General features: G+C 42.7%; 1 protein-coding gene across 6 annotated transcripts in view; it reads right to left on the minus strand.

The window, feature by feature from the left end:
- The window catches only part of SRPK2 (SRSF protein kinase 2), a 140,067-nt gene that overhangs the window by 3,446 nt on the left and 123,203 nt on the right, over nucleotides 1–13,418 (minus strand). For 4 of the 6 annotated variants that reach the window (XM_032687840.1, XM_032687843.1, XM_032687842.1 and 1 more), the window contains 3 exons: nucleotides 6,063–6,132; nucleotides 5,256–5,348; nucleotides 4,727–4,819 (listed from right to left, as the gene is read on the minus strand). In XM_032687840.1, coding sequence (XP_032543731.1) covers nucleotides 4,727–4,819; nucleotides 5,256–5,348; nucleotides 6,063–6,132 — 256 coding nt within the window. The remainder of the gene's footprint in view (nucleotides 1–4,726; nucleotides 4,820–5,255; nucleotides 5,349–6,062; nucleotides 6,133–13,418) is intronic. The other 2 variants (XM_032687845.1, XM_032687844.1) reach the window with 2 other exon arrangements.

Raw genomic sequence — 13,418 nt, forward strand, 5'->3', positions numbered from 1 at the left:
TCTCTGTACATCCCTGTGGCTAGAGAAGTTCCAGGGCAGGAGAAGAAACCTGTGTCAGACTGCCCAAGAGTCTGAGCATCTCAGTGCAATGGAACAAAACCCCCAAAGGCTCAGCAGGCCACACATCTGCTGGCTCAGCCCTCAGCAGAAGGTCCTACAGGGTGAGGTGCCTGAAAGGGCAGCTCTCCAGCCCCTGTCACCAGGTCCCCAAAAGTGCAAGTGTGCAAACGATCCATCACTTGCAAGTGAACAAAAATCCTGCTGGTAAGAGAAACTCAGGATGTGCTACCTACAGCTGGCCCACTGTCCTCTTTCCATCTCACAGGGCAGCAGGGTTTCTGAGAGGGGACTGTAAGCAGAGGCTGCATTCTCCTGTTTTATGTCTGAACATTTACAGCACAAATGTGTCCCGTCAGTACCTGCCAGTCAAACACAAAAAGGCTCCACTTTGGGCCCACAATTGTCCCACAGTATGAATGTACAGGAAGGACAGCACATCTCAGAGCAGCATATTCATTTCCAGCCTCACTCTCAGTCCTTTAAATCTTTGTGCAACTCTGAAACTTAACTGCTGAAAATCTTACCTTTTGGAAGGTTTCCAAAAGTGTATACTGGTGACTACTTATAAGAACAGGTAGTAAATTATGTAAGCACAGACTCAAATACTGCCTAAAAGCAATAGAAAACAGTGACTTATTATTGAGTGCAAGCAGAAATTTACTAAAAAAAAATAAAATAATCAGGCTGTGTCCATGGCTTCCCCAGCTGACAACAATCATTGCAAGGGTTGTCGCAATCATTTACCAAACTAGGCTATCTCTGGGGGAGGGTGTGTGTTTCCATGCAGCACTGTCTTCCTCTCTGCATTATACTGTTTCCCATTATGTTGTTTCCAGCATCTTTCCTCCCTCAGATTTGGTAAGGTAAGACTGCACAATGAGGCTCCTGCCGTCACTGTGGAAGGCAAGTTCATGCTGTTTGAGTACTCCTTATTTTGTAAATGCTCACACTAAGACCAGCACAATATTCTGTAGAGTTTTTCTGCTGAGGAAGGAACTATATTAGCACTGTGGACTCAAATTTTCCACAAGAAATTCTATGAAGATTGTAAAAGCGTTTAAGAAGGTAAACGCAGTAAAAATTATCTGTGTGGGGGCCACAAATTAAACTAGTGCTTCAGTTTTCAATAAGAATCATGATGCTGACCATGGAATCAAAATAGGGTAAGTAAAAGACAATTAACACAACTAAGGTGGACAAAACACCCTAAGAATTAATTTTCACGTGGTGGGTCCTTTTCAATTCCATCCTGAAGCGGAAGAGAGCAGCACAGAAAATGGAGGAGTCTGCCAACATGTGCTTTCATCTATTTAATGAGGCTTGTACCAGGCAGGGTGAGGAGAGCAAGCCTGTACCTGTATTTAAGGGAGAAATTAAAAGCACAGGCCCCACCAGTCTGACACCATCCATATTCAGGGAATTACCATGAATTTTCAAAGAAATGCTAAAAATGTAATACTAAGTGAGATCTTCCTAGCAGAAGCTCTTTATTTAGATTTTTTATAGTGAAGCACACGGGAAATAATCTGCAGAGGACAACGGAGCTGTCAGAGCTGTAAAAACCCTGTTGCCAAAGCAGAGGCAGCAATGATCCCTCTGAAAAGTGCAATGTTAAGTCAGAAGGAAATCACTAAAAAAATTGCTGGAGGACCTGGAGGGGAGATGCTATTTAAAGCTTTCTCTGCTGACGATAACACAAAAAACCAGAACTAGTCTATGAAATCTGCCAAAGACAAATTTAAGATGTGTCACCAGGCAAGAGGAGGACGGATTATTGAACAGTAAGACATGGATGACATGAAGGACTGGGGAAGCAGCAGTGGGATATATTCTGCTGCTATGTACATATGACATGGTCCCCAGAACTAACACAAGGACTGCTGGAAAGGTCTCCCAGTACAGCAGATGGAAGCGAGGGAGGTGGAGAAGAGCCCTCCCCTTCCCTTCCAGGATAGTAAATGAGCAGCAGTACTTCTCATTGTTACATCTTTCAAAAGGCAAAGCCAGCACCTGGCCAGCATCTTGCACAGGTTTAGCTCACAAGGAAACAGAGTTAGCAAGTACCAGAAGAAAAAGTGTTTCGAGTTTTAATGCCAAAACGTATTAATCATTTTTACAGTCAAAATAACTTCCATGAAGACACTGGAGAAAAGGACTCCCTAGAGTTATTACTGGGCTCAATCAAGATCAGACCCTATAAAAAGTACGTGAGCATTTGCGTTATAGTGACTAAGAAATGACTTGCAAATGCTTTTCCTTTTTAAAACGCACCCTCCAGTTTGAATGTCACAAACTGCTTCAGTCAATTACTGAGAAGGGGCTCGATCCTGTAAACTCATTAGTTCCTAATGCCTTTCTTTTTGTGCCTGTGACTTCAGTGGCTCAACTGAAATGCTTAAAGCTTCTCTCTGAGGTCAAACTTATGGACAGGAGCAAAAATCATGATTTTTTTATTTTCCCCCAAGGCTGATGTTTTCAAAACAGGGGCCTACAGCAAGTTTTTTAAGCCCACCTTTACACCACAAAGAGAATTCTCTGAAGAGCCTCACGCCTGTGCCACAGGACTTCTGATCTCCAGTGCTCAGGCCACAAGCAGATGAATACAAAATGCATCTGCTTGCTGGCCTATCTCTGCCAGCCCACCACATGCAAATCCCTCCTGGGGGCACCAGAGGCTGGCAGTACTGGGATGGCAGGGAAAAGGAAAAGGATACCTCGTGCCCAATTCAAAGAAAAGATGCTCAAGTGAGCAGGAAACCTGCCACCTCTGTTATTCCTCCACAAAGCACTTTAGTTTTCCCAGCCTGCAATAGCAGAATAACTGGGATGATCCGAAAATGCAGCTTAGGCTATTACTCCTTCATCTTGCATTTGAGATTTTCTGGTTTGAGCAGAAACAGGTGGAATCGAGTCTACTTAATCTTCCATAGCAAACTTGCACTTATGTTTTGTGTGGTGGGTGAACCCAAGCCTTTTAAGGTGCTTAAATCCCACCCTGTGGATTTTAAGGTGCTTAAATCCCACCCTGTGGGATTTAAGAGGCACCCTCAGTGCCTCTGAGGAATGTCACTGAAGTTCAGGCCCTAGAGGACAACAGTGACAGTCTGCAGTTGAAGATGCTCATGGAAGCAGGAGAAACTCTCCACTTCACAGGAATTTTACAAACTGCCCTCTTCTGTGCACTGCCAATACTGCAGTTACTGAATAACTGTTTGGTCATTTTATGGTTCTGTGACATCACTAGAAAATGCCAACCCATCTGCTGTAAGATGAAAATTAGGAACCTGAGACATACTTTAAGGGAGGGTCAGGCTGGGGGGGTCTTACTAATTTAGTCACAGCCTCTGACAAACAGAAAGGGGCAGTGAGGGTTGGCAGAGGAGCCCTTCTGCAGGCCCTGCCTCACTCCAGCAGCCGCACTCCTTGTCTGGGGGTGCCTGTGGGCCTTGACTTTGTTCATCTCAGTTAACAGGAGATTGTTTTAAGCCAGCTGATAACAGTCTCTCCCTCTGCCCCCTGCGGCAGCTCCTGAAGTTTACTGCCTGCTAGGGAAGTGCTTGTTTTAAAGCCACCCCCTCTAAATTTCACTGGGTTTCCCCCAGCTCTAACATGGTGGGTGCTGGCAAACAGCTTATCCACTGAATTCCCAGTTACGAAAACCTCAACAATTCCTCCAGCAGCCTTCTCCGCTCCACACTAAAAAGCCCCAGGCACTTCAGACTCCCCCAAAGGGCAGCTGCTCTCTCCTACATCATCACTGCTGCCCTTCTCTGACTGTGCCTAACACCATTAACAGCCTCCTTGAGGACACCAAGGTTGCAGAGGTCCCTGCCAGACCAGAAATATACACGCACAGACCAGGCAACTCTCCTACAAGGGAGGATCAATCACTGGATCTTGTCCTGCCTCATGACCCCAAGCTGCTGCAGCCCAGCACTGCCCCTCAGCTCCCCAGCACCCCACGTGCCCGATGCCACTGGTTGACCAGCACCAGCCCTGCCGACGAGCTGCGCTCAGGCCTGCGGAGTCACGGGCAAGAGGGAATCCTGTCCAGCAGGAAAGCACTCACCAGCTGCAGCTGATAGCCCAGGATCTTCCCCCAACCATGTAGGAGGATGCTTCATACACACCCTGTTCCTCAATACAGCACAGTGCTGTCTCATACACCGAGGGGACAAAAGACACTTGAGGCATCACCACGTTCCCTCACGTGTCAGAGAAGCCCCCTGCCCTGCCTGCTCCTGTGAGACCGACTGCACGCAGCCGAGCGTCCACGGCCCGACTGTTCCCTTCCCACCTCCGTTATTTCTTACCAGCACCTGCTGGACCATCACTATGATCCAAAGTTGCTGACAGAGGATTTTCCATCACATTACAAACTACGCAGAGAGTCCTCACATGTGCACAAACATCAGACAACAGATTCACACAGACACTTGTTAACATCCACACTTTGTTGAGCACTTCCCAAAATGAATTTTAAAGGAAATACTGAAATGAATACTGCAAATTGTGGCTTTTCTCAGACAGCCAAGTTTACACCAAAATTCTTCTTCAATAAGAGCTCTCCATTTAAATGGATATATTTCTTCAGTACCCATAAATGAACATATTCTCCTTTTGGATAGCATTATGCTTTAAATTAGTGTTGCATAAATACCGTTACCTTTTTTGGTGAAAAACTCCTTGGAATATTTCCCCAACATAGCGTATTTTCGAGGGATTTTTCCCAGCAGTTCAATGATCAATGCTATGTGGTCTGCATTGGAGAACATTGCCAGCAAAACAGAAACATACAACAGTTTAATCAGTACATTGCATGCACACACTAACACTGGCCCGGTACAGACAGAAATAGATTGATCCTGGTAAAAACCACACGTGCACACTGCTTGCTCAGTGGCTACTTTGGAAAGATCCTTTCAGCAAAACTTCCTTCTCAAAACAACGTTTGAGTATCAGCTGCCACAAACGAGTTTTGCCACGTAATTTAAAATGTACCAACAGTTATTTTTCAGAACACGTGGCTAAAAAAATAAAAAATTTGTCAGAGATTCCTGCGCATTTTGCTTTTCAAAAAGAAAATTTTGTTGTATGATTTCAGGAAATGCTCCTCACTGGGACGTGCTATAGCCAGCAACAGCAATTCCACTTCTGTCTGCATCACGGCACCTTTCAAAAAGAAGAGGTACTACCTCTGCGATTGAAGAATTCCCGAGAATATTTTCCAGATAGAGCAAAGTGCCTTGGGATATTGCCTAGCAGCTCTATGATGTGTGCTATGTGGTCTATGAGGGAGAGAAAAAAAGGATACGGGAGTGGAAGGGGCAGGGAAAGGATGGGATAAAAAAGAAGAGGAAAGAAACTGGAATTAGTAAAAAATCAGAAATAGTTTCAAATCAACAATGTTTGCAGCAAATCCATGCAGAGGTTTCCAGGATCAGCAGAGCTCTGGCATCATTAGTAGCATTTAGGAACAATGAATGATGCCCACATTACCACTGCAAAGAGCATTTACAAGCAAACAAGCATGAAAATGGACAGGTATACAGATGGAAGCAGGAGTTAACTCTAATTTAAAAAAAAAAATTAGTAATTGCCTAATTCAAATAAGAATACACAATGTAAACATTATTCCAGTGTCACTCTTATAAAGAGGAAATACTATCAAGTTCAAATTTGTCGTTTCTTTTCTAAACTAAAATGTTGTTATTTTCAATCAGGTTTCCACACATATGCAGTCTTACAAGAAGGGCAGTTTAATTCCTTCAGGCAGTTGTTAAGTAGATGAATATCTGCAGAAGGGACTTTTTGCCCACCCATTGCTAGTGGTGGAACTTAAAACTAAAAAGAAAAAAAATCATATTGATATTCTGAAAACAATGTGTATGAACAGTTCTACTCAAACACAAAACTTAACCCCACTGTAAGCTCACTGGAAATTTAAGAAGAAGAGAATGAAAATATGTAGAAACTCTTACTGTGTCTCAAAAGATTCATACCTTCATCCCTGGAATAGTCTTCACCAGAGTGTGGTTCAAACAAATAATCTCCAGTCGCTAGTTCAAAAGCCTATAACATAACAGACATATTTATGGTATTTCAGAAATAATGTTTTTGATTGTAAGATGTCAGTAAAACATCACAACTGTCTCAGAACCGAGAGGGAATTAACATTCAAAGGTCAAGACTGAGGAGAGGGACCATCTTACCTGGGGACCGTCATTCCTGCAGTGCAAGGACAGCAGGAACCTGGGCTCTGGAAAGCCCACACTCAGCCTGGGGCTGGAGGCCTGGCAACATGTTCAATGTGGCTTTACATACTAATGTGTTCTCTGGTGATCATGTTAAGATTGTGTGAGTTAATGAGGCTCAGAGGTATTTCTAAATATATAATAAGAGCTACACATGTATCTGAGGGCTCTTTACCTGTCAGATTGCACACTGGAGACTGAACTAAAAAAGTCTGAATCACAAATAAAATCCATTTATAGCTATAATTAACCACCTGAAATAAGCAAACAGGGTAGGCTTCTTGGAAGACTCAAATTCTAGAAAAAATTTTTTTTAAAGTATTTTTGTTGAATCAGAAGTCATCAAAGTAAATACTGCAATAATGGGGTAAACAGTGAGACTGACACTGATGGGGAATGCAGAGCAGACAACATAACATTTGATCCCTCGAGGCCATGGCAATGCTTCAATGGGATGAAAACCCTGTGCCATGGTACAGCAAACCTGAGTTTCTCTTTATGGGTGCAATGAATATGAAACGCCAAGAAGCACTGAAGCAACTATGAGAGCCCCTTGTGTAAAACATGGATTCCTCTAGTTTAATTTGTTAAACTATTCTCTTTCAGCTCTGGCTCAGCAATTGCCCAAGAAGCTACAGGAATCTAATTTTTTCCAGGTGGTTTAAACACCAAAATATTTTCCACGTCCAAGACCCGGGAAAACATCTGATCCAGAAAACCATTCCAAAAATCAGGCAGAACTTCCTGGCACAGTTCTAGGATGGGATTTCATTTTGTTAGAACATTTACTACAAAATATCTGTCTCTTGAAAATAGACAGTTTTCTGTTGCAATTTATAATCTGGAGTTGTTAAATCACCTGTAAATTTAGCCTATTTATGGGTACTCGTCTTTTTCAAGCTGTGAACTGCAGTGTCATCCAAGTGGGCTACAGCCAACACAATTCACTGCAATCACACATAGCAGCCAAGAAAACAAGAACGCTCCTTGATGACATTTCTGTTGATCATATGAATGGGCCTTTAATTTCTAAAGTCACTATCACTTAATAAACAGACATTCACTTTTTCTTTTATTCTACTCTTAGCTCAACATCGACAGTTTTCATTTTACAGCTGGAAAAAGTCTGAAGGACTTCATAAAATACCAGATTTCTAAACTGAAATAGATTTTAACAGTAGCCAGAAGAGATCACTGGGAGAGACCCCAAACACAACACAGAGAACACTGTCATTCTCTTGAACATGAGACTGAGAAGATCCAAGGGTCCTCTCCATATCTCATGGACCAGCTTTCCTAGGAGAACACACGCTGATGGGGCTGATTTCTGAGCACATTAAGAAACTCACTGCTGTAACAGATTCCCAGAGAAGAACAAAAATGTAGCTGAATTTAGCCACAAAGGTAGACTCCACAAGAATACAGTTTCTGTCCCAAAAAATGACGTATTAATAGCTTGATATGTCTGCGTGGGACAAAAAAGATTAAAATGAAAAACTGTTAAAAACTGTCCAGAGAGGAGCACAAGAAGTAACATATCACTGTGCTACTCTGAATGTTAGATCAGTTTGTGTATCGCAAAACTCTCATAGGCTTGGGATATTTATACCACCCTCTCGCTGAAGAGAAACTAAAGGTTTTCAAAATGATGCTGCTTCTTTTTTCCATTTTGTGTATAGCTCTGACTATCCCAGGAAGGGCTGGAGCCACAGCACCTCATTACTTCCTGACTCTCCCTAAAGGACTCTGCACTGAGAACGAAAAAACTTCCAACTCAGATGCACACAGGGACAGCCTAGAGACAGGTGCTGGGATAAATATTTGTAATAATTCTTAGCATCCATGGAGGGAATGTCCCACAGTTTCATCTGTGGCAACCTGGTAACACGTTCCCAATCTTTGTAGGATGGACTGGCTACGCAGCGCAAGATAAATGAAATTAATTAATTCTCATTTAGAAAAGAATAAAACCCAGATCTAGGTTTTATCATAAAGAATCAGCATTAAAAATACACTAATAAACACATAAACAGCTGTAAGAAGGACAATGACACCTTTGGATTGTATCAGTCAGGGTTCTTCTGCTCTTTAAACACACGTCCAAACGCACGGTGCACTGAAAAGCCCATCCCACTAGTGAGTCAGTGTCGCTGGAGGAACAGCTCTCTGTCACTGGTTAATCAGAATCACAGTTTTGGCCATACTCTGCTGCTCTGGACTTCCTGGTCACTCCCAGTACTTACCCAGGCTTTACACCCAGCTGTAGGTAATAAAACCACCCAGCCCTCGTAAGGGAAGTCGCTGACACTCTGCGATGGCATCAGGAGGCCGAGACCCGCAGGGTGAGCACAGTGCTGTACGTCACAATCCTGTCACCAGCCCTGGGGGAAGGGACCACCCCTCTGCTCAGCACTCACTCGTGTACCTGCAGACCTGTGACCAGTCTGGGGCCAACAGTAGGAGGGTGAGCCTGTCAAACTAGAGAAAGGCCAGAGGAGACCTGGCCTTAGGTGTTCTGAGCAGAGGATATAGGATGGGAGGCTGGTGCAGCTGGGTTTGCTCAGGTTGGAGGAGAGGAGGAGGGATTCAGTTGCTGCACTCCACTGCCTGGAGGCAATAACACAGAAGACCAAGATACACTCTTCCCAATGAAAGGACAACAGGGAGGAAACAAGATCTGCGAGATGGGAAATTCCAATCAAATACAAGGAAAAAAAATTCTTTGGCAACACTGGCTGAGTACTGGGACAGGCTGCTCAGAAAGGCTGTGGAAATGCCATCCTGACAGGTATGTACCCCTGAACTGGACGAGGCTCTGAATTTCATCTGAATTTTCATCTCTGAAAATCATCTAATTTTCATGTCAATCCTGGTTCAAGAAAAAGGCAGACTACTAGAAATCTCTTTAAACCCAAATTTGGCCGTATTTTTCATGATGCTACAAATACAGAGTAACCATAATTTACTTAGTTTCCCTTTGAAAGTATTAATTTACAAAAACTAGTTTCTTGACAGAAACTCCAACTTTGAAATACCATAATGTTTTTTCCTTAATGTTGACATTTACCTCAACAGAAGCCAGCATTTCATTTATTATATGCAGATATAAATTGAGATGCAGCACACTCAGCATGTGCCACAGAAGCCCAAGGCAATCATCCATCCTTACTGACTGTACTCGCAATTCCCACTTACCACTTTCCTAAGGTTATCACAAAAAACCACTTAAACTGCTTTTCTCCATCTGCAGATGGAGAACATTTCACAGAATTAGGCTCTGGAGAGGCTCTGTTTCTTTCCTGCCACACGACTGTATATGAACCTACCGCACTACTGAACTGTTGGCATCACTATTGGATATTATGGAACCATGTCTAATCACACAATTGGAAATAGCTACATTTTCACTGCGTGACAGCTGTGTTCTCAATCTGGTCATTGAAAAATGGATGCGTGCCTAGGGAAAGCTGTCTGGGAGAGGACTAGAAGAACAATTCACTTGGACTGCATCAGCTTCCCTGAACTGAAGCTCCAACTGAAAAAGGACAACAAGCTACAGGCCAGAATTATTGTTTTGACAGATGAGATCCGGCTCTTGGCCAGAGTTTCTCTGCCCCAGCTGAAATGAAGAGACGTGAATGAGATGACTGTAACTGCTTTAAAAATAGGCTGGGTTTTAAGAATGCTGTTCCACAGGTAAGCGGGAGCATGGAAAGAAGAGCAAAAAGCTTTTTGAGAGACGCACACCTCCTGACAGTTTGTTCTCCCATGGATATCTGAAGAGCCGGGCAATGGAAAGAATATGAAAGGCATTTTGCACAGTTAGTACTTGGTAAGAAAGGCCAGATATACAAAACAGAGACTTTCCTGGGATGCTTGGAAAGAAAACAGGGTTCTTTCATTTGCCATACTCCTATCTCAGAATCATGCACATCCCATGGAAAGTCAGCTTCTCTGGAAAATCATTTTCTGTTAAATGTTTCAGGTTGTCCACCCACCACCCTCAAAAAGGGTGTACAGTGATTAATAACAGCATTCTGTACTGTATCTGCCTACTGAAAAATATGTGCATAACGACTTCAGGTTTTTCTCCTCTCAAACCCACATTTTTGATTTTCCATTTTTCCTCACACTACTCCCTCTGTGCAGGCTGAGGCTTGTCATCACACCTTTGGTATGTGCCACTCACAGATACTAGCATGATAATACTCATGATCCCATGGAGACATGATCATTTTTCCCTGCTTACAACACTATAAGAGTAGTTAAGGACAGTTACCTCTCCACCCCACGTTAGAGGACATCACGCAAAGAAGTAAATCAGGGACACGAGCTCCCAGTTACCTACAAGCACTTACACGTAGGTTTTATTTTGACATCCTAAGTTACTATATCCTGCTAATTCTTCATTCTGTTCCTCCGAGTTCTCTCACATGAACAGAAATGCTCATACTAAAAACCCACCACTGTAAGCTTGCTTGCTTGCTTGCTTGTAGTAGCACCTCCCTCATATTGAAAGCTCTTTGCCCATCCCCTTCCCTTCGCACTCAGTAGTGTTTTCTTTCATCGTTTATATTCTCTTTGGGTAGATAAAACACCAAGTACAATTTTCACCTTCCCTGACTTCCTGCTGATCTGCAGCTATGATCTATTTGCTAGTTCTTATTGTAAAAACAAGATGCTGCAGGAATCACAACTCTCCAGAAAAGCCACCTCAGAAAAGTGTTAAAAACATATCTTGTTCATGTCCCAGCTTGTGATAAAGTCATCTCCTCCCTGCAGCTCCAACAAGAGCGCACATAATGAACAACAAAAGTCATGATGAGACTCATCACTTCAGGTGTTTTTCCTGTCTCAAATCCAGAGCATAAACAAGGAAAAGTGGTAGAATCATGGTGCTTGCAGTCATTTCCAGGAGCAATACAAAGGGATGTCGTCTGCCAGTACCAACTCCCTCATCTTGCCAGGATTTCTTGGCAGCAGCAGTGGCGTACTGTGTTCCACGTTTTCTGGGATTTAGGAAATGCTAAATCATGCAGTGTCTGTTCAGTTTCTGCTCTACAGAAAGCAACCCTCTCAATACTGCAAATGTGGAAATTCAGCCTGATAAAATTAAATCATCAAGAGTGGTTTCAATCCTGTCAAAGGTACTGCTGGTTCCAAATCTATTCCTTTTTTGGGGTGAAACTGAGAGATGCACCTCCCCATTGGCAGAATTAAATTAAGGCTTAGTACAGCAAGGGAACATTTTCTGGAATTTAATAAATATGGAGACTGAATCCCATATCTAGCTGTGCCTAGCTTTCCATGAGAGCATCTGGATATTCCACTTAAATAGGCCACATTGTTAAAAGAAAAATACAAGAACACTGTACAATTTCCCTAGCAAAATTTATAAACATCCAGAAAATGACAGCAACAATCACTCTGCCTGAGGTCACCAAAGTCTAGGGAAAAAACATATATGTTACACTTTTTTGCATGCTTTGCTGAGTACAGAACAAGTGAACAACTCCGTCATGGTCTGGAAAAGCCCACTGACATCCAACCTCCTTCATTAGTGCCCCAGCACTTTGTGCATGCACTGATTATAAGCTCCCAAAAATACACATCATTCTCTTTTTTTCCCCTTCCTTTTTATTTAGTTTTTCTTAAAGATTCTGAGACTCAGATCACCTGAGCACAGGACTGGTACTGGCCTGAGGATACTCATGCTCATCCTTTAAATCTGATTCAAAGAAGTCAGGGGCACAAGAACTGGGCCACGTCAAACCATCTCAAATTAGAAGATTCAGCTCAGAGGCTGCTGCCTTACAATGCTGCTTATTTCACTGACATAACATCAATGAAACAGCACTGTAAGGTTATTAGCACTGAGTTATTTTGCCCTCTTCTGCTATTTGGGTGGAGTCGTTAACATGTCCCTGATTAAGTCTGCTTCCAGCACAAGTAATCCTAACCAGAAACTCTGGCTACTCACACACTGAAGACAGTACAAATAAAACAGACTATTCTTTCCTGGAAGCTGCATTGAAACCACAGAGTTCATGCCTAGGCAAAGCCATACCAGCAGAGGCCAGGTAAGGAACCCTCTACACACAGACGTGACATAACATGTCCCAAAAGCAAGATTCATAAGGGGGGGTTCTGGAAGTTGCTGTGCACACAGGAATACAGATGTTTTGCATGCCTAAGGCCCATTTATCAGAGGCTTTTGTTTAAAAACATCATTTCCATCCTCATTGCTAAAGATTATGTAAAACTGATGAGCAAATGGTATGATGAAAAAAAGACAGTCTGCTGCTGCTGTGGTAAAACACAACCTCTGAGCTTGCCTTAACACACTTTATGCCATAAAGCCAACACAAGAACCAGTAGCTTTGCTTCTCTTCGTCAATGCTGTTCTCAGTGAGCAAGACTATTTCATTAGCAAGCACAAGGCAGTGAAAACCTGAGGCTCATATGGAGATCCATAAAGCACAAGACCAAGTTAAGATCCCACGTGAATCCTGGTACCACGCATTCCACGTCCTCCATCATAAAATCCAAGACACATAAAAAGATTGATGTTTTTTACATACACATAAATCTCTAACACAGAAACCCTAGGGATACTAAATTTATTATATTGCTGGACCACTCATTTTGCATAGTACTGCTTCCAAAAATGCCCTTAATGACTCTGGACTTGTACAAGTATCGAAACATGACTAAGTCATCTCTTTGTTCCCCTTTGACAGTCTTGGACAACATGGCTAATCGGGTATCTGAGCTGTATTTTGGCTGAAAATAAACACCTCCTGGTCCAGCAGACAATTCTTTTGAAAACACACTTAACAGTGAAAATTATGGAACAAAGTGAATTAAGTATGAAAAAGCACAGTAACCTCAAAGGGCATTTTAAGCAGGTACAACAAGGAAACCAAATCTGAGAAAGCAAGTTTGTAGTGGTATTAAAACACTTTGGTACTTCACAGTTCTTGACTGCTCTAGGGACTGAGGAGATTAAAATCATAATTTCCAAACACAGCCTAAATAAGTTATTTGGGAGTTTGCAGTTCCACATCAAGAATGTTTCCCTGGCTGTTAATCTGTGTTACAAGT

This window comes from Chiroxiphia lanceolata, chromosome 5 (assembly GCF_009829145.1).
Source record: "Chiroxiphia lanceolata isolate bChiLan1 chromosome 5, bChiLan1.pri, whole genome shotgun sequence".
NCBI lineage: Eukaryota > Metazoa > Chordata > Aves > Passeriformes > Pipridae > Chiroxiphia > Chiroxiphia lanceolata.